At 37.3% G+C, this 24,556-nt stretch overlaps 1 protein-coding gene across 3 annotated transcripts in view; it reads right to left on the bottom strand.

The window, feature by feature from the left end:
• Nucleotides 1-9,975: 9,975 nt before the first annotated feature.
• Nucleotides 9,976-24,556, bottom strand: part of TBC1D15 (TBC1 domain family member 15) — a 37,235-nt gene continuing 22,654 nt past the window's right edge. For 2 of the 3 annotated variants that reach the window (XM_055710548.1, XM_055710550.1), the window contains exons 9-17: nt 23,660-23,763; nt 23,275-23,369; nt 21,739-21,855; nt 18,878-18,978; nt 18,061-18,160; nt 17,581-17,678; nt 12,709-12,825; nt 12,036-12,122; nt 9,976-11,358 (exon numbers count right to left, since the gene is read on the bottom strand). In XM_055710548.1, coding sequence (XP_055566523.1) covers nt 11,152-11,358; nt 12,036-12,122; nt 12,709-12,825; nt 17,581-17,678; nt 18,061-18,160; nt 18,878-18,978; nt 21,739-21,855; nt 23,275-23,369; nt 23,660-23,763 — 1,026 coding nt within the window. In that variant the 3' untranslated portion in view covers nt 9,976-11,151. Of the gene's footprint in view, nt 11,359-12,035; nt 12,123-12,708; nt 12,826-16,180; nt 16,216-17,580; nt 17,679-18,060; nt 18,161-18,877; nt 18,979-21,738; nt 21,856-23,274; nt 23,370-23,659; nt 23,764-24,556 lie in introns of those variants that run through there. The other variant, XM_055710549.1, reaches the window with a different exon arrangement.

Raw genomic sequence — 24,556 nt, 5'->3', positions numbered from 1 at the left:
TGGAAAAGTTGCGCGGAGAAGCGCCTCGGTGTAGGAATGCACCCCTCTCCCTTTTTGAGAAACACGGGTTCAGAGAAGATGTATTGAGGGACAGAAATTGTATCTTGTAATGAAAGGTTAACGTACCTTATATATTGAAGGGTGATTGGTGACATGCAAGGAGCCCTTCCACTGGAAGGGAATGCTGTTTAATCCAGGCAGGGAGGGCCGCGGTCCTGCCTGAGCCCTGCAAGGGCCAGACCCTGACCGCAAGGCTCTTCTCTAACCGCATCGTAAAGCAATTAATAATCGCCTGTGAAGGTAAGAGTCACACACAGGTCATTTGTATTTATATGTCTATGACAGCTTCACTTGTCTCTGAAATACCCATGTCTCAGGATAAGGATTTATTTAGTTGGTTGGTCAGTTTTTTAAGAATTTGTTTACTACTTAATTCGAGACTACTATTAGCTCAGAAATTTTATGTGAGCAGAAGGCAGCTGCTAAAGCAGTAACTTGATCGCATTGTCAAGGTACTGTCTCAGCCTCTCAAATCTGCTTGGGAAATTGTTTTAGCATTTTTAATTTCTCTAACATTCTAAGGTCAAACACTCATTTTGTCACCTACCATTGTCACTTGCTCTCCCTGATAATTTCCCTCCCTGCTTCTCCCATTTTCCAAAACTTCTTCGTGACCTACTTGGAATAAACAGGTTGCCTTACAGTGTGCAGGGCTGAACAGCACATCTGGACTGGGAGTGCTATCTCAGTAGGTTTCCTTCAAACATGTATTTTTCTCTGTCCCAGTGCACCAGGCAGGGAAAACGGGCACCACTTACTTCCCTTTGAAAAGCACCACTGGTGAATTGCCCTGCAGCCTCCCGGAACCGGGGCAGCCTAGCTGGATGTGATGGCTGGCATCACGGGGCCCTAACTTGGTACATATACAGATCACAGACCGAGAGGAAAAAATTGCAAATCTGATCAACTGAAGGCGAGACACTGAGCAGGGAGCTGCACAAGGCAAGTATCACTGATAGTACTAAGCTTCATGTCACATCTAACTCAGCTGCAGCCGGCCTCCCTTCAAAACCTCAGCACCTCATAGCTAGCATTTACAGATCTCCATCATCAGGGAATTCATTTTGCTCTTAAAGAGACCAACAGAGAAGCACAACAGAAGATTTGAGACAGTTTTCATAGCTGCCATGGAGTCTCATGGAACCTTACCCTTAATCACAACAATAAACAGCAAAAGTTTCCAGCCTAAACTGCCTGTTGTCACTCAGACAACCCCCTTCTTAAAGTGGATTGTCATGCTCGATGTTCAGGACTAGGGCAGGTTCACAGCTGCCTCAGAACTCATGGGAGGTCTGAAGCAAACTCCTTTGGCCTCACTTTTCCAGAGTTTCCCAGGTGTAAAATGTAGTAAGGATCCTTTCTTCTGCTTGACAATAAATTTGTAATAATTTGGTTACTCTACCTGCTCCTGTAATGCAAATTATTTTGTTACACTAACCCACAAAAGTTTATTTCGTTTTGCCCATCAGAGGAAAGCACGTCTTCATGTATTAGCTCAGTCTTGTAAGTTATCAAGAATGTTCTTTCACATTTAATGATAGGAAAACAAGTTGGAATCTTTGGACTTTGATACCCCTACCTGCTAGGCCTGAGGTACACAGACAGTTCTGCAGCTGAACAATTTATGAGTGGAAGATTGCTTAGCGCACTCTGAATCTCCAGTGACAAAACCAAGCTCTACTGAGCTGGCTTGTTTCCTACTGGCGTAACAGAGCACTATTTTATCTATTGTTAGATGCTAGTTCTGCAGCTGGGACACCACAGATCAATGACCCTACTACCCAGTAGCCTTCCTATCTATCACAGCTCTGTGCAGTAACTACAGCATGGCAAAGCTTTCCTGTCTCTCATAACCTCTTCAGAATGACTCACAAATGCAAAAAAAAAAAAAATAAATCAGAGGTACACTATGTCAGCAGGTCCTATATAACAGGCAGGGAAGATTCAGGTGATGCAAGTATTTTAACCATGCTGCCTGCCTATGCATCCCACAGAGAGACTGCTTCTCCCTGGAGAGGATGCTTTTGCAACTTTTATTTTGCAGGTGGACTTTCCCATATCAATGCCAGATCAAAGGACATACATTCATGAACTGAAAATGTTTATTTCTTCTTTGTTCTAGCTACTGTACAACAGAGCTGGTATATGGCTATGGGAATACTGCTAAACTACAGATTTTGTTTAGAGCTCAACTCATTTTTCTGAAGTTCACAGCATTTGTACGTAACACAAGTGAACACTTAAAATCGCTGGCCAAAAAATTGGAAGTTCCTTGAAGCAGCTATCAAAAAATATCTGTTCTAGAAGTTATGTCAGGGTGCCACACAGCAATCTTATTTCTCTTGTGAAATGGAATTCATGTTGATATTAAGAAATAAATAAGCATACTTTTATTTCTAAAAGGCACCTTATTGCCTATACTCAGAATTCAGAAACTGTGATCTTCTTTAGTTTACGCACACGTTTTCCTCTCCTCTCATGAGAGAACAGTCACCGTTGTCTGAAACCCTAAGCTATACACCTTTTAAGCTTAAAAAATTGCAGAATTTTGAAGGGGAAATTTAAATCCAAATGAAGTCTGTGAGATGTTTTTGTCATTTTTTTCCCCCTTAGAGGTACTGATTGTCCATTTCAGCACAGTTTTCCTTAAAACTATTTGTAACATTGACTGTAGTTTGATGATATATTAGCAACCTTAAGACCATCCATTTGATTTTAACAGGAGGACAAAAATCACAGCGCAGGGTAGCTAGTATATACCAAGAAATAAACTGCATCTACATCTGACTTGCCCAGTTCACCACCAAGTCTTTGTCTATACAGGTGTGCTACAGCAGGGAGGAGAACTTTCAAGTCATCATGTGGCAGAACAGGGAAAGAAATGAAGCTATGGAAAAGTATCAAAAAAGCATAAAGAAAGACGGACTTCACAAGGATCTAAAAAATAAAACAATATTATTCAATGTAAGGTCAAAAAGGAAAGGAGGAGGAGAACAGGTACGGTTATTATTAATGCAAGAGATGCTGACAGAAAATATAAGTCTCAATACCTAATCAAATCACAATTTAGTTGATAAAAAAAGGACTTCATTAAATCATTGACAAGTGGACTAGCCAAAGGAGCTTCTTCAACAAAGAAAGATGTACAATCTGTACCCGGATTATCAAAGATACACACGCCAACTCTAAAGTCTATTTCTGTGAATGATATAGGTCTGCTGGAAAATCTGTGATAAGAATGTAGACTTGATTTTTAAGTCATGAAGATACGGGAAACACAGGTTTTCAAGCAGCCAGCAAAACCATCCCACATTCTAGTAGCACTAAAGGGATTTTAATCAACCAACAGCTGTTGGTAATAGGCATCTACCAAATGATAGACTGGCTTGGAACAACTAGGAATACAAATGATGATTTTTGATCCAGGATTTAGAAGAAAACAATGAAAATCTACCGTAGGCTCTCCTTTATTTGAGCCAACAAACTGGTTGAAAATATTACACAAGAGGTGGGCTGTATGAGAATGAACATAAAATGAATTCACGATCTTCAGCAAAAAATGATTTCAAGAAGAAAGCAGAAACTGACAACTTCAGAAAAAAGGACTTCAATACATTCAGTTGTTAGCTTAGTTAATTAGTTGTTAGCTCCCAAGGGGAAGAAACCTAGAGAAGACAGACAATCCTTTCCTTGCTTCAGGGGGAAAGAAAAAAGAAGTTTTGTCGGGAAACAGTTTCAGTGTAGAGGGAGTGTAGTCTTCTACTACACTTTTACTAGTAGGATCATAAGTCATTAGTTTGTCATTACCTTCACTTCGAAAAAGGAGCTTACAGGAGACAAAGGCTGTGGTACAAAATTCAGCCTAATTAGTACAGGACATCAAAAGCAATTTTTTCCTCTAAACACAGCAGCAGCCACAAGACTTGAAGTATTAGACAGCTACTGAACACAAGGAGAGTACAAAACAGAAAAATCCCCACTTTATCTAAGCATTTAATGTTCTTTGCTAGAAGAATCAGTTGTGACCAAGTTTGTCATAGTAGAAAGGGCAGAGAGGTAAGCTCTTGGATTTTAACAAGATGAAACGATGTTGGAGAATACTTGGGATAAATCTGATCATAGCAAATGACTTTGCACAGAAACCACGCTTACAGAGTAGGCTTATTAAATCTCTGCCATCATTATTTCAAGAGCTCAGGGGATGGACAAGTGACAAAAGACTGGGAAAAGGCCAAAATTACGTCCATTTGCAAGAAGATATTGGGGAGGAAGGGCTGAAGAATTATGGACCAGTCTAATTTCATTTGTTTGAGAAAACAGAAGTACGCAAATTATTCTTAAAGACCTAGAAGATAACAGATGATTAAGCAGCCAAGATGGATTTGCTGAGAACAAATTGAGTCAAGCAAATCTCATTTCCTCTTATGACAGTCCTGTGGACCAAAGCAAAACAACGTGTCATTCATCTTGATGGTAGTGAAGCATTTGGCATGGTCTCTCATAACATTCTCACGAGAGATAAGGAAACCAGGTCCAGACGAAACTATTAATAGATTGGTGCAGAGAACAGGAGAGCGCCAAGTACCTACCCTCACTCTCATACTACTTAATAACAGCTAAATGACCACGTAGAGACCACCCATAAATTCCCAGACTGTACCTACCTCAGAGGTTACATAATTTGAACCGATTTTGGCAGCGTAAGGGTTACCTATAGATGATCAGCCACACAACTACAAGATAAGACAGAGCTCATGGGAAGGGAGTCAGAAGTCACAGAAAATCACCAACCACACACAGTCATTCAGTCTGCCCTGGAAGTCCACAAACACCTCAGAAGTGCTTGCATAATAGACTGCAGGATCTACAAAGGTGCCCTCTGATGAGACAAGCATCTAGCAGAAGACAGACGTGCCTTCCAACAGGAGATAGTCTAGCTAGTCTATTATAGACAAACTTTTAAAAGTGCCTTCCAACATCGCAAGTCCATGACTTTAACAAACTTGCTGTATGCATATACTCAGGTCTATACCTCACTGGAAAAAAACCCAAACTTGTGGTATGACTGATCTGGCTAGAAGAACTGGTTAAGCCTGAGTTTTTTCAGCTTATGTGGTTCACCATACACTACACAAATTAACCATAACAGCATAAATATATACGTATATATATATCAGCACTTTTGGTAGCAGTAGTTGTATTGTTTTGCTGCTTGAGGAATTATCAAGTCCCTGAACCCAAATATCTGTCCTTTAAAGACTTTGCCTCCTCCATCAGTTACTTCACCAGTAAAACCAGGTCTCCAAGACCAGTGCCCAAAGGTGGTACGCAACCACCCAACCTAAAGGACATCTGGACCAATTCATATAGCAAGAGTATTTTGGAAAAGTTTCTGGTGTTGCATCTCATTGAAATATGACAAGCAACAGAACAACTGAATACCAATTGCTTGTACGTAATATAAACGGCGTTTGCATCAGGTTTAGATGGGCACTAAAAAAGTGACCTCTTCAATAGGAAGGATTAGGTTTTTTGCTGACATGGTCTCAGACACCATCAAGAACAGCTGTCATCACATCAAACTGGGTCGGGCTGGGATGGAGTTAACTTTTGTCATAGCAGCCTCCGTGATGCTGTGCTTTGGGTTTGTGCCTAAAACAGCGTCACTAACACGCCAGCGTTCTGGCTGTAGCTGAACGGTGCCTGCACAACACTGAGGCTCTCTCGCTTCTTCCCCTGGGGTGGGCAAGAGGTTGAGAGCAGACACAGCCAGGAGAGCTGACCCAGACTGACCAAAGGGATATTCCATACCACGTGCCGTTGTGCTCAGCCATAAGAGCTCAGTGAAAGGAGGAAGCAGGGATATTCATGGTCATGGTGTTTAACTTACCAAGGAACCCGTGCTGAAGCCTTGCTTTCTAGGAAGCGCCTGGACTTCTGCCTGCTGCTGGGCAGTAGTGAATGAAATCCTCTTTTGTGCTTTGCCTGCGGGAGCAGCATTTGCTTTCCCTGTTAAACTGTCATTGTCTCAATCCATGACCCTTCTTGCCTTCCTTCTATTTTCTCCCCATCCCATGGGAGAGGCGAGTAGCCGAGGGGCTGGGTGGGTGCTTTGGCTGCTGGCCAGGGGCAAGCACAACACACAGAGAGAAAACAAGTGACTGCCATTTGCTGAACTGCTAGCCTGGCAAAAATTTAAGCTCTATGTAACAGGGCTCTGCAGTTAGTTGGTTAGTAACAACATACGTGTGTAGAAACAGTCTAAGAACTAATGTTAAGGTAGGTACATGTAGCCTGTATAATCAAAATACGTACAACTGAATTCCTTCAAAAAATAACCCATCTAAAAGACTTCATTTATTTGAATTACATGGACAGTTTGAAATATGTATTTGATTCAATTGTGAAATTAATTCGTGATGAGGCCAAAAGTGACATCCTACGATATATTTTGTTTGCAATTCATCAGAAAATTCAGTTTGTCCCAAAGTTACAGCAATTTAACATGAAAAAATAGCACACATTCTCTAAAAAATATCTTTAAAATCCCCACTTGAATGAAAAATTAGTTCAAGCTTAATTTATACAAGGCCTGTACTGCTGTAACATCACTTAATTGAATAGCAGACATTTTCAAGTCCCACTAAACATGAAGCACAGCCCATCTTTTAAGACCATAAAAAAAAGCATTTGAAAGCATCTTTAAATCAAATATAACAGCACACATGAAATCTGTTAAGTCCTCAGTTATGTATCTATGTCTCATCACCTTATCAATTCTTATGTACAGTCATGTCAACTGTAGAGCTAGTTACAGGTACAAAATTGCACATACAGAACCAAGGGTGAAGATTTCCTGCTTTAATCGCAACCAACACAGAATGCTTGTGGAACTCCCCTCCTAAGAACAAGCACCGACCTCTCTGCCATGTATCTGTCACACGGAGATGGCACCAGCCACTGACTAGAAACATTCAGAAAACAGTCAACAGATTTGAATAATGTATTTTAAGATATTTAGCCCACCACAGACAAAATCATGTTACCAGCCACTTTTCTGCAGCCCACAGACCAAGCTTCAGTTTTAAGTTGCATCTATACAAGAATACTGACTAACACAGTCTGAGGAACACTTAACATTTTCTATAAGCAAATTATTACTCCTGCACACAGGCCATCTAATTACCTCTTTCCAGTCCATTTATAATGTGAACCAACTCACAGATGCACTTCTAACATGTCACTAACCTCTTCAGCATTGTCATTTCTGTTGTTTAACAAGGAACAGTTTGAGGGGAACATAGATTTTACCTACAGAAAGTCAACCCCAAACTTGGTAAGGTTTCATATGCATCACACTAGGATGCACAAATCATTCTAGTGGTACCAAATCTTGTTCATGGTCCAAATTCTGAATGCCAAGTAATTTATAATAAAATAGTTTTTCAGGTTAGGCAAGAGTCTTGTAACAAAATTATTTAGAGAAGTGAAGAAAAAGTGCCTCAGTTGTTTTGAACTTAAACATTCTCTCAAAAAGTGGAAGCTGGAAGAATACTTTTTATAGCTTTCTAAAAAGTTTCAGCAATGGAGTATGATTTGGTGCATAAGAATATATTTGAAAGTAGCGAGGAATCAGATTCCTCACTGCTTTGGCTGGCTGACAGGCCAAAGAATTTTGTAGAGTAGTATGTGAAGAAATACTAGAGAGAAGAATTGAAGAGGCACCATCTGCATCTTAAATTCGTCCGCTAGAAAAATGAAAAGGTCTTAAGAAAAAAAATTGTTAGCAACAAAACTGGGCTTGTTGAATGTTAATGCCGTAATTTCAATTAAACTACAGATCAAAAGATGTTACTACTCAACATCATAGTATTTCCACTTTCGGTTCCTAAAGCAATAAGGACCTGTTTTTTATATATATATATATATATATATATATATATATATCCTTCATATTCTTTAGGAAGATCAACCACTACAACAAAAACAAAAACTCCACACCCGACAGGGGTTTGAAGGCCACTGGCTACACTGTTCACTGGGTGCAAACCACTCATTAGGGACATACAGGACAGGCTCACATTTACTAAATGTATTCAAGACACCTGAAGCACCGATTACTATGGGCAACTTAGTATCATACCTCTGTAGGTTTTTTTTAACCTCACAGTATCAAAACCATTCACATTGGTCCAAACTTCCAAGAAGCTTCAGCCAATTCTCCTTTTTGTAAGCTATCATCTGGCCCTCAAACAGAAGACGACCACAAGAATGTACTTGCAAAACAAATAAAATCGCCAGAACAGGCAAAATAAGAAAAATCTCTCAAGGAGGTACCTACATAAATCTAATTTTTACCTTAGAACAAAACACACTGGAATACTGCCACAACTGAAAAGTACCAAGTTTTAAATACTCACCCCCAAAAGACAATTAAGTCAAGCATTAAAAAGCCAAACAGGTTTGCAGGAATTAAACAAGTATTGCCTCTTTTATAGCCTGACAAGTGTAACCAAAAATGTATTCAGTGTTAGTTTATTTGTTAAATCTAAACAATCGTCCACATACAAAAGAAATTTACACATCCAGAACTTCCAACCCACAGCCTCTCAGGCAGCACGATCCTCATTAAGGCCTCTTACTGTGTTTGTAGTCTCAGCTTAAACTAAATCCACCCCTAACAATGAGGGATAGTTTGGTGGAGGATGAGGTCCCTCTTGGTGGCAGCTCTTTGCAAGGCTGCCGGCAGCGGGAAGTTACAGGTAATGAACACTGGAAGGGGCACTTGATCTCGCCGCTGGGAAGCAGAGCAAGCCCACCTACTCCAAGCTTTCCACAACAGCTGCTCACTGTTAATTCAGGAGCAACCTTCTCATCCTTGACATCCGAGAGTGCTTAATACAAAAGAAAAAGATCAACAATTATAACCAAAAAGGGAAGGCAAACTTTAAGGGCTGATAGTATTTCTTAGCAACCATAGCTGTAATTCTAAGCAATGACAAAATTCCACTTATATATCCTTCTCCTAAACATCTGAATATTAATGTTCAGTCAATTATGATTTTCTCCAAGATCTCAGTATGTTGCATATCATTTTTTATGGCTGCATACCCTGAATAACTAAAGAACGATGCATAGTTAATTGACAGATTTGCCCACTGATTTCTGTTTTAGACATTTCTCTCCACCCTTCTATAGTTCATTTTAACATAATTTTTGATAGAAACATTTTGCAAGTAGATTTCAAAGTGAACTAGGTGCACCAAAACCCTCTAACTTGCTTAGTGTATCTGAACCAAAATTGTGATTATCTAAGTTCTAGTGCCTTTATGTATTCTATGCCGTATTAAATGAACTGCCAAGAAGCACAATGCTCAACAGGGAACTGTGACACACGACGCTTCCCAGTAATTTCCTGGACAGGAAATGAAAGGCTACAGATACACTGAGCTATCAATCCTTGACTTTCACTGCTTAAGACTCTCCTTATTAACTGATGAAAGATAGCACATGCATGGTATTAAATACAAAATCTATACTGATTCAGCTCTCCAGTGTTTGTTCACAACTGGTGAGAGAAGTTTAATCAGGTCTCAAATTATTGAAACAACTTGATTTATCTATTAAAGCCTTTTTGTATTACTTGTATTTGCTTTAGATGGCACAAATAACATTTGTATTATTGTAAAAGTAAACTGCTCCAGAAGAAAGCTCCACTATATCCCATGCATCAACTGTCTGGAGTCAAAAGGCATGTTCCACTCTGTAACAGATAATCCCACTGCTCTTCATTATTCACAAAATACGTATCAAGGGACTAACCATTGTTAGTTATCCCCTCTAGCTCATATTCTTATATCAACAACCAGACAACTACATATTTTCTCTAAATATGATTTAATTAAAAACACTAAATAAGCTTTGATTTTTATTTTATATATGTACAATAGTTACCAAATAATGAATACACTGAATCAGTTATGTTAAATTTCACATAACGTCAAAGGACATCAGCATGGCATGGAACAAACTCACACTGCCTTCTGCATATACAAAAAAATCCATTAATGCTAATTGTGATTACTAATTTGGTTTGTGGTTGGTTGGGGTTTGTTTTTTTTATAACCTGCTTATTAATTCTCCAAATAATGTTGCCATAAAAACAGTGTAAGTAGTTAATTGATCAGTTAATATATTAGCAAAGATAAACATTAGTAAAGTTTGCAAGAAATCAATTGCAAAATTACCTCAAGTGTAGGACTGAATGTATTCACATGAAAGTTACCTTCAGTTAGAAAAATTCTGAAAAAGAGCCCAAGTTGGAGCTGTGCATTAATTTGGTCAAACTGATTCATACGAATGAACAGTCAAGTTTATTCGGATATTGAAAATATGACTATCCTTTTTAGTATTCACAAACATTTGTGTATATAGTGCATGTATGTGTGTAAATATATATATGCATATATAAAGTGAGGATATGTTAATGTAAAAATATACTGTTCATCCACTCCCAATTACACAAAATTCAGTATTTGGACATCAAACTGTTTAAGTATAAATGTCCATTTCAAATCTACATTCAACCAGCAACAAATACTTAGAAGTATTTTTGTAAACAATTGAGATAGGGAAAACCCATTCATTTACAAAACGATCCTTCTTTAACACATCGGCATCCCTTCAGCTTGAAAATTTTTCTACAGCAGTTTCATCTGGCCTATTGTGAATCTGCTCAAATCAAAGAGCTCACACTGTCTTAGATCAATATATGTGAAAGCTCAGCAAATGCAGAATTTTTGAATTCATTCTTTATCACCATCCATTTGCAGTTCACCAGCAAAAAGAAAATGCACTTGGCTACAAAAATATTAAGGAATGTTATTGAAAACAAAAGGCTATTTTGGTAGAAGAAACTACAAAAATAGTTAAGTTGAGTCATGTTGTAAAGCTTTAATGCAAGAGCATTACAGTACAGGTTTTCTTTCCAACCTTAAAGCTTAATCAACACCAAGTTTAAATATCCATCTCTCAAGTGCTTGAAAAAAAACATGCTCAGTAAAAGTCTTTCTTCAATTTAACAATATGTAATTACGCAGGTGTCAGGCTCTGCGTCTCAGACATCTGTTGAGTGCTGTCTCTTGTTCCATTGGCAGCAGTTACAGGTGTTGAGACACTCTGATATGACGACGTCAGACAACTCAACACAGCTCCACTTTCGTCCTCTCCAGTATCTGAATCTGGTGTTACAGAACTGGTTTCTAACCCCAGGATCTCACTAACTGCTTGCGGCAATTCCTAAAAAAGGGGGGGGGGGGGGAGAAAACCAACCCACTATTAAAAAATCACCATAATTAAATGAAAAAAGTTAACAAGAAGGTCCCGCCCAGTCTGCCCCCCACCCCCAGTAAGTAATAATTAATCTGAATTTAGCTGTACTGACAGCATCTCTCAGCATTAGTTCCATTAAAGTTACCATTTTCTGTATCTGCTTTTCAAGAAGACAGCAAAGGGGACAGGCTCAGGAATCAATTCCCAATTAACAGTATAATCTTAGTTACAAAAATAACAGTCTAAACTATTATAATTACACAATTAATTATAATTACCAAAATTAGTTCTAGTCAGTGAATCATTAGGTTCTACCTAGTAAGTCTGGCATGCTTTCAGTGCAATGCACCTTTCACCTCATTTTTCTTGAGCACACTAAACATCGAGTTACTTGTACTAAGTTATCTAGTAAGTTAAGAAATCATGACCAAAAAGCACAATCCAGTCTTCCCCAACAACGCTGCTCTAGAAAAATCAATAACTCTTGCTCGCAGACTTTTAGAAGACACGTGCCCTATACAGCACATCCTTTATCATACCCAGGCATTTAGTTATTTGCCAAATCATACATGTGCACTAACAGCCAACTACATACTTTTACTGTCTATAAATGCTCACAGTAGATATATTCAAAATATCTTTACCTTGCAATTCATCATCTGTATAGAAATTGCTTCTGCTTTGCAGAGTATATTTTCCACATCAATTTTCATAGACAGTTCATTGATATGCTAAAAATACATTCACAAAACCAGTAAGTATTATAAATGGTAAATATGCTTTATTTGAAATACAATACACTTAAACACACTAATACTGTACTGCACTGCTAGTAAGGATCACCTTACAAGCTTGTTCCTTAAGCTATGAAATGCTAAACATACTCTATTTGCTTTGACAAATGGGTACTGAAACCTGTAGTAGGCAGTGCTGGCTTTCACCAGTATCCAATATTCTTAACAGGAATCCACGGCACTTCTAAATGTGACAAACTATCCAGCCCTCCTAGGTATCCCCCAGATCACGTTTTCAAAGAGATGATAAGTAAGATTATAGAAGAAAAAAGCAAAAATTAAGATTAAACATACTAAGCAGTACTCTAAGGGGCAGAATCGTTTTCTGTCTGTTAATAATCTTAGCACTAAACATAGACGTAAACCAAATCATTTTGAAAGCATGGAAGATAAATATCTGGCTCACATTTAAGCCTTCAGAAGATAGTATGAACTTTTCCTGCTGCCCAACATGAAATACAAACACATCGCATTAACTTCAAAAAGTTAATTAGTATTTCAATAACGCCTAAGAATTCAATACCTTTAATATTTCATTAAAGCCATAGTGCTTGTCCATTATTTGCTGTTTTTCAGATTCTAAGATAGCACAACAAAGGAGAAGATGAAAATTCTGGCAAGGCAATCCTGTCCACATGACCTGTTAAAATAAGAAAACCACTTTTTAAGTGCTCATGCTCTTCCTCAAAAAAAGAAAAGCAGTTCTTAGAAAATGAGTTGGAAATGCCCTCAAGCCAGGCAGCTTAACTAACAATAAGCTATTTTTGAAGGCAACTAAGTATTTATGCAACTATGTGAAGTTTGTCTTTTGGCCAATTAGTGACAACTGCAAGTCTTGAGTCACCAAATGCTTATCCTATTCTTTAAGACTTCTGTGTCTACCAGGTTGCCCACTATATACAGTTATTAAGCTGCCTGAGCTTGCAGTTCTGTGAGTGTGTGCGTTCTGCCTTGGCTCTTGTGAAATTCTCCCATTCAAAACTACTAACTACACAAAAGTAATTAAAACTAACTAATTATTTGTGTGGCTTAGTGTGTCTGCATTAAGTATGAATTGGTATAAGTGCGTTGTGCTCAGCAACCTCCCAAAAAGGTTCTATCAGTTATAAATAAGGTGCTAAAATTTTTCCCAATTTCCCCACTACAAAAGCCCAAATACATGTACACGCAGGTGTTGGGGGTAGGGCGGTGTTACTTTCTGACTGCAGACACATTGGCTTCTGGTCCCACAGAGGCCACTGATAATCATTCTGCGAGTTCACTGGGACTGAAATGTGCAACTTCAGTATTAATACCCTATTTCAGCATGTTTTTAAGAGTCACATTTAAAAAAAAGAAAAAAAAAACAGTCAAAGAGAATAAGCACGGTGGGCAGAAAGCTGGAGAACACTTCTGACAACAAAAAAAATGAAGAAAAACCTGCATAAATTGCTCTGACAGACATATAAAGGGATTTAAGTCAATGGATTTACTCTCAAAAAGAGGCAGGTAAGAAAGCAGACTCATGAAGATTCAGTCTTAATTCATTAGCAAAAATTTCTTTTCTTCATTATTGATAGAACACAGCCTTAAAGCTCCGCAAGAGCTTACTTGAACTTTTATCACTAGTACATGTAAACAGAATTGCATAAATCTGAGAGATATCCAAACCAAGTTCACTTAAAATAAAGCACAATTAATCGTGAATGTTTCAATTAAGATTCAATTCACTCAGTCCAGAATTAAATTTCACATCTTTAACAGAATATTGGATATCTGATAAAGTATTCTCTCACTCCTGGAAAAAGGCTGGAATACAAACAGACTGATAAAACAGTAACTATCATACAAAATGCCTACAGTCTACCAAATACGGCCTTTCTACACACTACTGGTTCTTTTTGGTTTGGTTGTGGTTTTGGGTGGGTTTTTTTTCCACTCCTACTTCTTAAGAAGGAAATACTGACAGCTATACATGGATTTGATTCAACACCAAGTCTGCATATGAAGAGAGCAGACTACTACCCACACATTTCTGGTACACTCAAATTCTCATGGCATTCATACCATGAATCATCTACAGCAATCATGATGAAGTATGTCAGACAATAAGCTGCGTTAACCTAACCATGATATTGATGATAGGAACATGACAGTGCAGGCTATAGGGGAAATTGACCCAAAATATAGTCCTGTTTAACAGTTACCTTTTTATGGACATTAACAGAATATTTAACTTTCATGTCTCCAACTTAATGCTATCCTACTGGAATACCTACTTAAAGTAGTACTGGCTTCAGGCTTAACTGCAGTGGAAGCTAGATCTGGCCTCAAGAGGGGAAAAAACACAGTAATACTAGCAAGGATGCTTACAGACATTCTCTCCTCTCTGAGGAAAATTAGCAGCTGTCACCAGCTGCAAGAAATTCCATACTTTTTGCTACTGTTTTCAATACAGCTCTCAAAGTCTGGAGCAGAGTATGCAGTTAAGCTTATGTACGTAAATGCGTAACAACAGCATCACAAAGAGCTGAACAGATCAAAGAAAACCAGCATTTAAATTAGGAATATAAAAGTATACCACTCAAGTGTATTAACTCTTTTCCTCCTGTATCTTTCTGATAAAACTATGCAAGTAAGGACTCCTTTGTTCTGGTGCTACCTCAGCATCCATGAATATTCGTAACCAGTACTAACATATATGTAAAGTAATTTATCACTAGATCACTCCAGTTTTATACTATGTGAGCTGTACTAGCATAACACTGGAAGTTAATTCTGAGCTAGCTACGTAATTTTGTTAAGAGAATTTTTCTTCTGGGATTCTTCTTTTTCTACCCAGTCTTCCTGCACTATCTTGAGAATGAAGCAGCCCACTGTGCAAGAGAAGAATAAGACCAGGCTGGAATTACTAGGTAATATTGTCCATCCCTCCACTGTGAAAGAGGAACTGAGCTGCTCTCAATTCTGGGACATCTAAGCAGTGGCTCAGTATCCCGTCTGAGTTTGAGAGAGACTGCTGAAACATACCATAAATAATCCTACCCACAGGGCAGTTTAACCTGGATTCATATTTCTGTAAAAAGGTGTTGCATATAGCACTGCAAATACCATGTGTCTCAACTTACCCACACAAGGTAGAATGACACCTCTCTAGCACGTGCGCTGCCTAGCACACCCTGCTGCACCATGTAATGATGATATAACCACCCACATTTTCTACCACAACCTGATTGTTATTGCTTTGCTCGGTAACTAGGAGAGCTTAGGTTTAGCTTCCACTCCAGCTGGTGGGGAGTAGTATCTCCCATCTTCAAGGCAAAAGTCTAATAACTGGTCTAGTGAAGAATCTTCATTCCTTTTTTTTGAGATAAAACACTGGAAGTCGTGAAGCCGGTGGGAACAGGGGAAAAGTATCCGATACTACCTTAGAGTTAGGTAACTCAGAGGACAGAAACGGAGGTCCAAAAGAACACCCTGAAATTCATGTATTAGACAGAAAATGCCCTAGAAGTCCTAGAGCTGGGGACTGGAATCTCAGATGGTCCCTCCCCTTCTTCCCATTCTACCCTTTGCAAGCAAGTATGTCACAGGGTGACATCACTTTCAAGTAAGTTCCCTCCATTCATGTGCTATTACAAAACAGCACATCAATTTTGCTCAGACTGAAATACCGTAAAAGCAGTTCATTTTTCTCTGCTGATTACAAAGGGGAAAATGGTCTCCTGTGTCTAAAGCTTGCCCTTGTAAATCCCACATATACACACCGTTAATACCAATGAAGCTGCATAGCTATGAACAGGAAAAAAACCCAAACTGTTGTAAGCTGGACTTCAACTGTGACAAAGGTGATACTAGCTTTCACATAAAAACATCAATATAATGCCTTAATCAGTTTGTTTTAAAATGGAAAACAAGATTTTCATCTTTAAAACCCCTTCCCGTTCCATATCTCCTAGCAAAGAAATTGAATACTTGTAGTAAACATGTATTATAATGTGCCAGAAGAAGCCTACAAGACTATCATACATCAATAGTTTCCATCACCTTCCTAAAACAGAAAGAAAAAAAAAAAGTTAGAAATATGGTGTGTTTCTTTTCTGTATGCAAATGTATACCTACATTAAAGCCAAGGTGATGCTAGCCTGAGACTATAAACTATAAACAAAAATACTATTGTCATCAATTTAAAAAGAAAAATTAATCTTAAAAAAAAATACTGAGAAGACAACATAACACTGAGGGGGGGGAAATGAGATGGGTGATTTTTTTTTTTTTCCAAAAAAAAATCATTATCATTTATACCTCAGAATAAGAGAATTCCTTCTGTTTTGTACACTTTGGTGCCCTTATTTATGAATGTTATTCATAAAATTTTTAGTCTTCTTCAGTTAAAATACCACTTCAGTACTCTATGATAGTAAATTCCACCAACAGATAATAAAAAGCTAAAAAAGATTTACTTTAGACAGCTTTAAATACTGGTCCTCCTCTGTATGTGCCTCCTTTTTCATTAGTGGAAAAAGTGAATAAAAGCATCAACATTATTTTTCATTATAGTACAAACAACATTATTTTTCATTATAGTACAAACTTTATGCATCTCAGTCCTGTTCTTTTCATTACCCTTCCGTTCCCCAATGCAACTCTACGTGATGTTATATCCTAGAATATACGCCTTCCATTCATCTGAACATTAATTCTGATGTTTGGGAGTTTTTAGTGGATACTGTGTTCTTGTTAAACGCATCTTACACAATAAACCTGTCCTGTTGACACACTCCTTGATTTTCTTGAAACAAAGAATTAAAGTGTTCAACAAAGTGCTAGTTTGTCTGAATTACTCTACCTGATCCCAAGATTGCCTAAATGAAGATCTCATTAACCTGGAATTATCAGAACTTCGACGTTTTATGTTTTACAGAAGTTATTTGGCATCATGAGGCCTTATTATCAAGATCAACTGCATCTTCTGACATCATTCTCTTGATGGTTTGGGCTAACAAAACCTACCCAACCAGTGCTTCATTCCACCTAATCTTAAAAGTACTACCAATATCAATGAATTAATCAGACACACAGAAATGCTATTTCTTCTAGCATAAGCTGTTTTCCATTAAAAGTTAACTAATACTCTCCACTTACTAATTTCACTTAAGAGCCTTATCTGAAGGATCCCGTCCAAACTGTTTCCAGAAAGTCAGTTTATTCCCCCCAGCTCTTAAAAGTATTTTTTCATTAACTTCCCAAGTTGTTGTTTTGGCTAAAAAGACATGACTTATTTTAATATATCCCCAGCATATTGCAATGAATCAGTTCTAAAAAGTAAATCTTTTAGACTATTAATCACTTCACAGCGCTTTTTGTTCTAAACTCTATAGACTGCTGAAGTTTCTGTGACAAAATACCTTCTTACCTCCCAGAGTCGAAGAATATCTTGAAAGCTAAATTCCCTTTTAAATCTGATAAGAAGCCATCGGAAGCAAAAATAAAGGTAGCCTGAGTCTTGAGATTCTAGAAATAAGAGTGTTACATTGCATAAACACCAAATTTGGCTAAGAAAAGGGAAGGGGTGAGGGCAAGGGCAGCATGGAGAAGGACAACCAACACACTTTACAGGTAGGCAATCATACCACTGATTTTTAGGACGATAGCCCCTTTTCAGCATCAAAAGATACGTGCCAGAGGATGGCATATTTTTAAAATCAGTAACAAGATGACCCTGTTCTTCAATGGGCATGGAGCAATTATTGAAATCTTTCAGGCGTTATTAATTTACAAGTCCTGTACTCATGTAATATAACTATCAGAATTATGTTTAAAGACTGGTAAGGACATCAATGCATACAGAATGCAGTAAGTTGTTTTAGTTATTGTGCATAAATAACACACCTACCTAAATAACTGCAAAATCCACTGTCTAGTAAACGAAGCAAAGTACTCAGTTGAATTAGTTGCGTCTTCATACCCTGCATCTGTTCTTCAAAATTCTGATGCTGGATAGAATAAAATATCAGCACTGTCAGTTTTATTAACTCAATGATCATTTTGATATTTACAGCCATTTTTCATTTTTTTAAAAAAAAGTTTTGTTATTGCAAGAGTGATTCTCACCCTCTAGCTATTTCACATACGGATATTTAACTGTACTTCTACCTAATGAAATGTCTGCCTTTTACTGAAACTTAATTAAAGCAATGAACTGTGTTTCTTCAATAACACTTTTGTACATAATAAATAACATTTTATAATCAGCCTATGGTCTGTACCTCCAAGCAGCACCACTGCATTTAAAAACCAAAAAGACAACTTTTTTTTTTATTCTTATACCAGTCACATTGTTTTGCCACATGCACCATTCATAAAAGCTTATTTTGTGGGAAGTCTAAATTGCTTTTAACAAATGCCAAAAGGTAGGTATGACAGTGAACCCGTCATGAACAGCACCCTGCTAGAGGACTCCCATTTAATACAAATTTGTCTGTGACGGCTCTGAGTTTGGAATTCCAAGGAGTCAAATTTGTCTTCATGGCACAGTAACAGTATCACAAACCCACAATAACCCGTGTCAACCGGAAGAAACATTGACTTCAAACGTAAGATGACTGCTTTAAGAGAATTTTAAAAACCCAATGAAATTTATAAAATAAGTTAACCCCAAATGCTATCCACAGCTTACATTGTTTATGTGGGCTAAAAAAGCCTTATTTTACCATTTGATCCATGTATGATACAAAGCACCAAAAGGCATCTACTTCATTCTCCATAACATACAAGACAGGTGACAGCAAGTCGCTCATCCCCTGGACATAACCTTGATGGAGAAAAAAAGAAAAAAGCCAGAAAGAATTCAGTCAAACTCAGCAGTTAAACAGCAATTTTTCAAGTGTGTAAATGACAGAGTTAAATAAATGTTAGCATTCCAAGTTTGTACAGATACTGTAATTTCCCAACTCAATCACCAGCAAAGACATTTTTATATTAATAATAACCAACATCCAGCAGATCAAACAAGATTTAGCAATGGTTTCTGCCAATCTAAAGAGATATAACACAAATGCATTGTTTCTGTAGTTGTTAACATATTTACAAACTGAGCCAAGACAAGAATTTTTAGTAAAAAGAGTTCCCATTTAGAGCTCAGGAGTACATACTGACATTTTTAGAAAGATTAAATATATACCTTGCACCATCACAAACACAGACTTGTAGTTGTTATTCTCATCTCCATCTAACACCTTGCTTTCTTCCAGACGTTTAAAAATCTTTTAACGCCTTCCCAATCCCCCCCAACTAAAGATTTTCTTCTCAAATAGATTTGAAGAAGAGATGTTGAGTTTCATCCCCAGGTCAAAAATATGGTGCAATAGTTTTTATGAAGACAATTTCACAATTAACATTCATTTTTTCTGGCACTGAATGTGCTTTAAGGATTTCTGTAATTAGGGAAGAAGGAACTGTTATGCTTGGATGGCATTTTTAAACACCAAAACCTAAGACCATCTATGTAACCAAGCAGCCAACAACAAAAAAGACTACGACCTATCAAAACTGAGGAAAGGGATTAAGCAAAGTATTGCTTGTGAGAAGCATGAAACAACACATACCCAGACCTGAATCAAGGAAGTGCCTTTAGGTTTCTGTACCCAGAAACAGTAAATCAAGTTCCTATGCCCTAAAAAGCACTTACAGGCCTTATAAGAAAAGCTTACATATAACTGGAGAACAAACTGGCCATTTTTACAGCATATAATTTTTACAAATACCTAGAAAACTGTAGTTGTACACAAAGCATTTTCAAAATTCTGTAGCTTTTTAATGCTTATACCAGCTTCCTCGTAATTCACAGCCCAATTAAGAAGAACAGAGGACCATGAGTTTTAGAACTCATTTTTCCCCTTCTTCCTGACTCTTCCAACTACCCTACCACTGATGCTCAAGTCAGCTTATCTACTGCCCTGTTGCTGCTGACCTCACTAAGTAAGGGAGAACACTATTTACGTGCATGTCTATCATGAGTAGTTGGTTCAACCTGACATTTCTCAGTTGGCTGATAACATTTATTAACATAATTATAACTGAATAACTGAAAAGAGGATTAGAGTCAATGACTGTGAAAATGCAGAGCAGGTGTGAGAAGAACAGAACAGGGAATAGAAAACAGGTAAATAATTAAAAGGTCAAAAGAAAAAATGTTTTATTCCCCACACATTTAATACTATAGCCAATTAAAAACAGGTGCAGAGAAAATTCTGTTCAAGACAGTTCACAGGTCTCTTAAAGAATAAAACCAGTTTCATTAGTGCAGACTTAAGGAATTCATTCAGAAAAATGTTGTATTATCAGCTGTTCTGTTCCCTCCCCTGTCTGGCAGTTTGTGGTATTATTCAGACCTCTACAGCTGCTGTCAAAGGATTAAGAGCAGCATCGTACCGATTGCTTGGGTAGCTTAGAAGCCTTGGAAAGAGAGTCAACTGCACTACATTTCCATCTATTCTTGCTTGTTTGTAAGACAGAAGACTTATCCACTGCATACATTTAAGCCATCTAAACAATGTTTTTAGTAGCGGGTGGTGAATGTGCTTTAAGTTCACTTATATGTTACTCTGCATTAATGAAGGTTGAAACATGGAAAGACGTGAAACACAGCTACGTTTAAACAGCCTCAATGAGTTTTAGTTTTCCCCTTCTTTTTCAAGCCAAAGATGAAGTCTCACTACAGACTTGACAGAAAGCACAACAGCTGACAAGTACTATGGCTCTGCAGCCAGTTTACTAGTGGTTAAAGAGTTGTTCCTGCTTTTCATTCAAATTCTGACACAACGTGGTATTCTGAGACAGAATACCAAGAAAATACCCCTAGTGCACAACAGGCAAATGTCATGCTGGGGTGGAGGAGGGAAGCAGCTAGAAGTATCTTTTCCCTCCTTCCCTTCCAAAAGAGTTAACAGAATCCAAGACTTAGACATCCAGCACACTGTGATTAAAGCAAGACATTATATGTTCTTGCTTCTGCAGTAGATGCATACACTAAAGCATAATTTTTGACAGACTGTTAAGTGTACTCCTCAAGAACCAGCTTTTAAAGTATTCCTAAGAGCACCCATGTTTACAAACAGCTGGTTCAGCACACTGAGCTTTAATTACAGCAGTGGCAGCTGGTTTATCATTTTTATTGATACAGCAGTCTTAAAAATTGATATAACACTCAAGCTCCAAAGACACAAATCCCTTTAAAACTCTGAAAAGCAAAACTGCTTCAATTCCTAAAAATACCCCACAATACAAAAAATCGGAAACAAAGAAAACTGAGCTACAGTGAAGACAAACTGCCACCTAATTCCCAATCCCACTTCAGCTGATGGATTCAGATGCCTGTGATAAGAATCAGACAGAAGAATAAACAGGATAAGAAACTGACCAAAGCTATCTGCAGTATTAAAATATACATACTGGTATTTACAAAAAGCACTGTAATCAATACAAGTTCAATTGTATTAACAGGCCTTATCATAAGCGAAGCTGCGTATCAGAAACTAAAAAGGCTTTTTACATTCACAGGAACACAACTTACCTAAGTCAAAGTCGTACATGCAATACGTCATCAAAATATCATGAAGTAAAATCAATCCTGGATTATCTTCACCTTCGTAGAATTTATTTGTTCGATCTGTCCTGTTTACATCTTTTTCTAAGAAAACAGTCCAGATAAAAAAAACATTCTGAATTCATTTGATGCTGGCTTTGTAGAACTTGTTTGAAAATATCTTTAAGCCACTGCTTTTTTCCCCAAACACTTTTGCAAAGCTTTGAAGCGTTTAAGACAACTGCGTAACTGAATGTCATTTCAACAAAAAAGAATATTTTAAAAGAAAGAAAATCCTTCTTGTCTGCAATAAAAGGATTTGCTTATAAATATATTTTAAAGCATTTTGCTTTTTTTTGTTAATACTTTTTATGGAAAATTTCCTGATTATAATTCAGTGAAAATGTTTTACACTTACAGGGATTAAGAACAATTTTATGTGAATTAGCTACGCAATGCCATTTATGAATACTTATGCAATGCAGCATAAGCCATAGTAGGAAAGTTACCAGATGATCAGCTCAAAGACACTGTGATAGTTGATGACAGCATGTTTATAAATTCTATTTAACAAGGACTTGTAACTCATAGCGACCTGAACTGCCTGTTTCATCAGGCAGTTTTCATGCCTCAAACGTAACAAGCACACAGCATACTCTCTAATAATGTGAAATTCAAGACTGATGTATTTAAATAAGCAAAATTTTAAGAGTGTTTTATCAAAAGGAATATTTAGTAGTTTTGGACCTATTCTACAACCTAAGCCTAATATTGTCATTTACACTTCAAACACTTAAAAAGGAACAGAACTGCTTTAACAGCAACAAAACCTCAGCACTTTTAGAACTCCAATTATTTTTTTTCCTGTTAAACATAGACACTCTCTAAAAAGGAAGTTTACTAATCTGCTAAGATTAGACTTTCTCAACCCTTTCAGCTTGCCTGCTGAGTAACTGGCTGAAATAAGCTTAGTCCATGTCTCAGAGTAGCACAAAAATCTGTCTCCTGAACTAACTATTCAGTAATCCCACACATTGGTGCCCAAATTGCACTACCAAAGAGAACCAAGGATACGAAATTCTAGTAGTCAGCAGAACTTGATGAAATTTTTAAAAGTAGGTATAAACTCCCACAAGTCAGAATGTACACATACAAATCTCTGTAAGAAATTTTAGAATATAAAAAGACACATTTTCACATTCTTATTGTATGTCATTATTTTAATGACATTTCCAGTAAAATTACATCATGAAATAACATGCAATGAAGAGCCTTTTGTTATTAAGGAAGTTAAAAAAAATCCAGCCATTCTGTAACCCGGTGTACAGCCCCGAAGTACTAAGGAAGTTTTAGTATTAAGTATACGATAAAGTTTATACACTTCTGACAACAGCAACATGTTGGTTGCCAATGCCTCTTCATACAGGTTACTCAAAAGGTTGCATTTTTTCACCTTCATATTTAATTGTAAAAGTGTGTGCATTTTGTACAGTTAGGTATGTTTCTAAGGTAAGAATAATATACCTATAAGACTCCGGTAATCTCTTAGTCTTGAATTTCGTTTTTCCTGCTCCTCACTGACAGATTTCCACTGCAGTTTCATCCTGAAATATTCATCCCTGAAAAAAGATAATTTTGAAACCAGAACATGCTCCATTATTACATGTCTTCCTTTTTTATTGAAGCATTCATTCATCCTATTGGTTCTTTGGCGTAAGTGGGATAACACCTCGTTTATGTAGTATTTTTTAGTATAACATTCATTTTTTTAGTCTCACACACCTCTTTGCATTCAACAATCTTTAGCAGCTGTCCTTATAGTTTCCAAAAAGCTTTCTACACCACTACATGAGTTAAGAAAAAAGCAGCTTTTTAATTTATTTTGTTACAAAATCCCCACTGTACTCACGTTTTCCTTTTTTGCAGACTTGCTCTCTCTTCTTTAGTGCTATTCCAAGGAAAATACCCCAAAAGAAATTTCCATGCCTCTTTTCTTAAAGTATGGCAGAGACCCTAGGGAAAAATGGATATGAAACATTAACAAAAATACTGATGTCTATTTTGTGAGGAAACATTCCTGTAGTGATTGATACAACACTTCTTGAAGTAACAACCTAAAAGAGAATTTTTGTAATTAAGCTTCTTTTTACATTGTAGCCAAATCTTATCTGCTAACTAGGCATCACACTCGGAGGAAACAGGAGGAAGAGAATGTGATTAAGTAGAAAACTGTAGAAGCAACTGGATTCATCCTTAGACCATAAAAATGAAACTTCATAGAAGACTTTTCTTCCCATATTTTCACTTCACTGCTGGAAATGAAAACCTTACTGGCATCACAGACTTTAAGAAGCGAAAGAGAAGTACCTTTAGAATTTATATATTTAAAGATCATGCTGCTTAACTGCCAAACTTCTGGTCTCACCACAAACTGTTCTTGAGGACTAGACTTCCATTTATTTATTTTTTTTAACTAATATTTTCATATAACAAGACATGGGCAACACGCAGATGAATCTTCCAAGCAACTAGAAAACCTAGTGTCCACTCAAGGACACTATTTATGAGAAATCTTTCCAAGTAATGTTCATCATTGTAGATGGCAAAGATGTACTAGCTGAATTAGATCCCAACTCTCATGAAGAGTTGAAAAATTCCCGCAGTATACTCATGGGAATGAGGCACTTTTGCTATCAAGACTCCCCAGTTTACCAGTCCAAGGCCAGCTTGAATACTCACTATATTTCTTCATTTACCATTAGATTAAGGCAAGGAAGATGGTGCAGCAAACAGCATCAACCACTGC

This window comes from Falco cherrug, chromosome 5, assembly GCF_023634085.1.
Source record: "Falco cherrug isolate bFalChe1 chromosome 5, bFalChe1.pri, whole genome shotgun sequence".
NCBI lineage: Eukaryota > Metazoa > Chordata > Aves > Falconiformes > Falconidae > Falco > Falco cherrug.
Note: the sequence above shows the minus strand (reverse complement) of the source record. Positions and strands in the feature narration are given on the sequence as shown.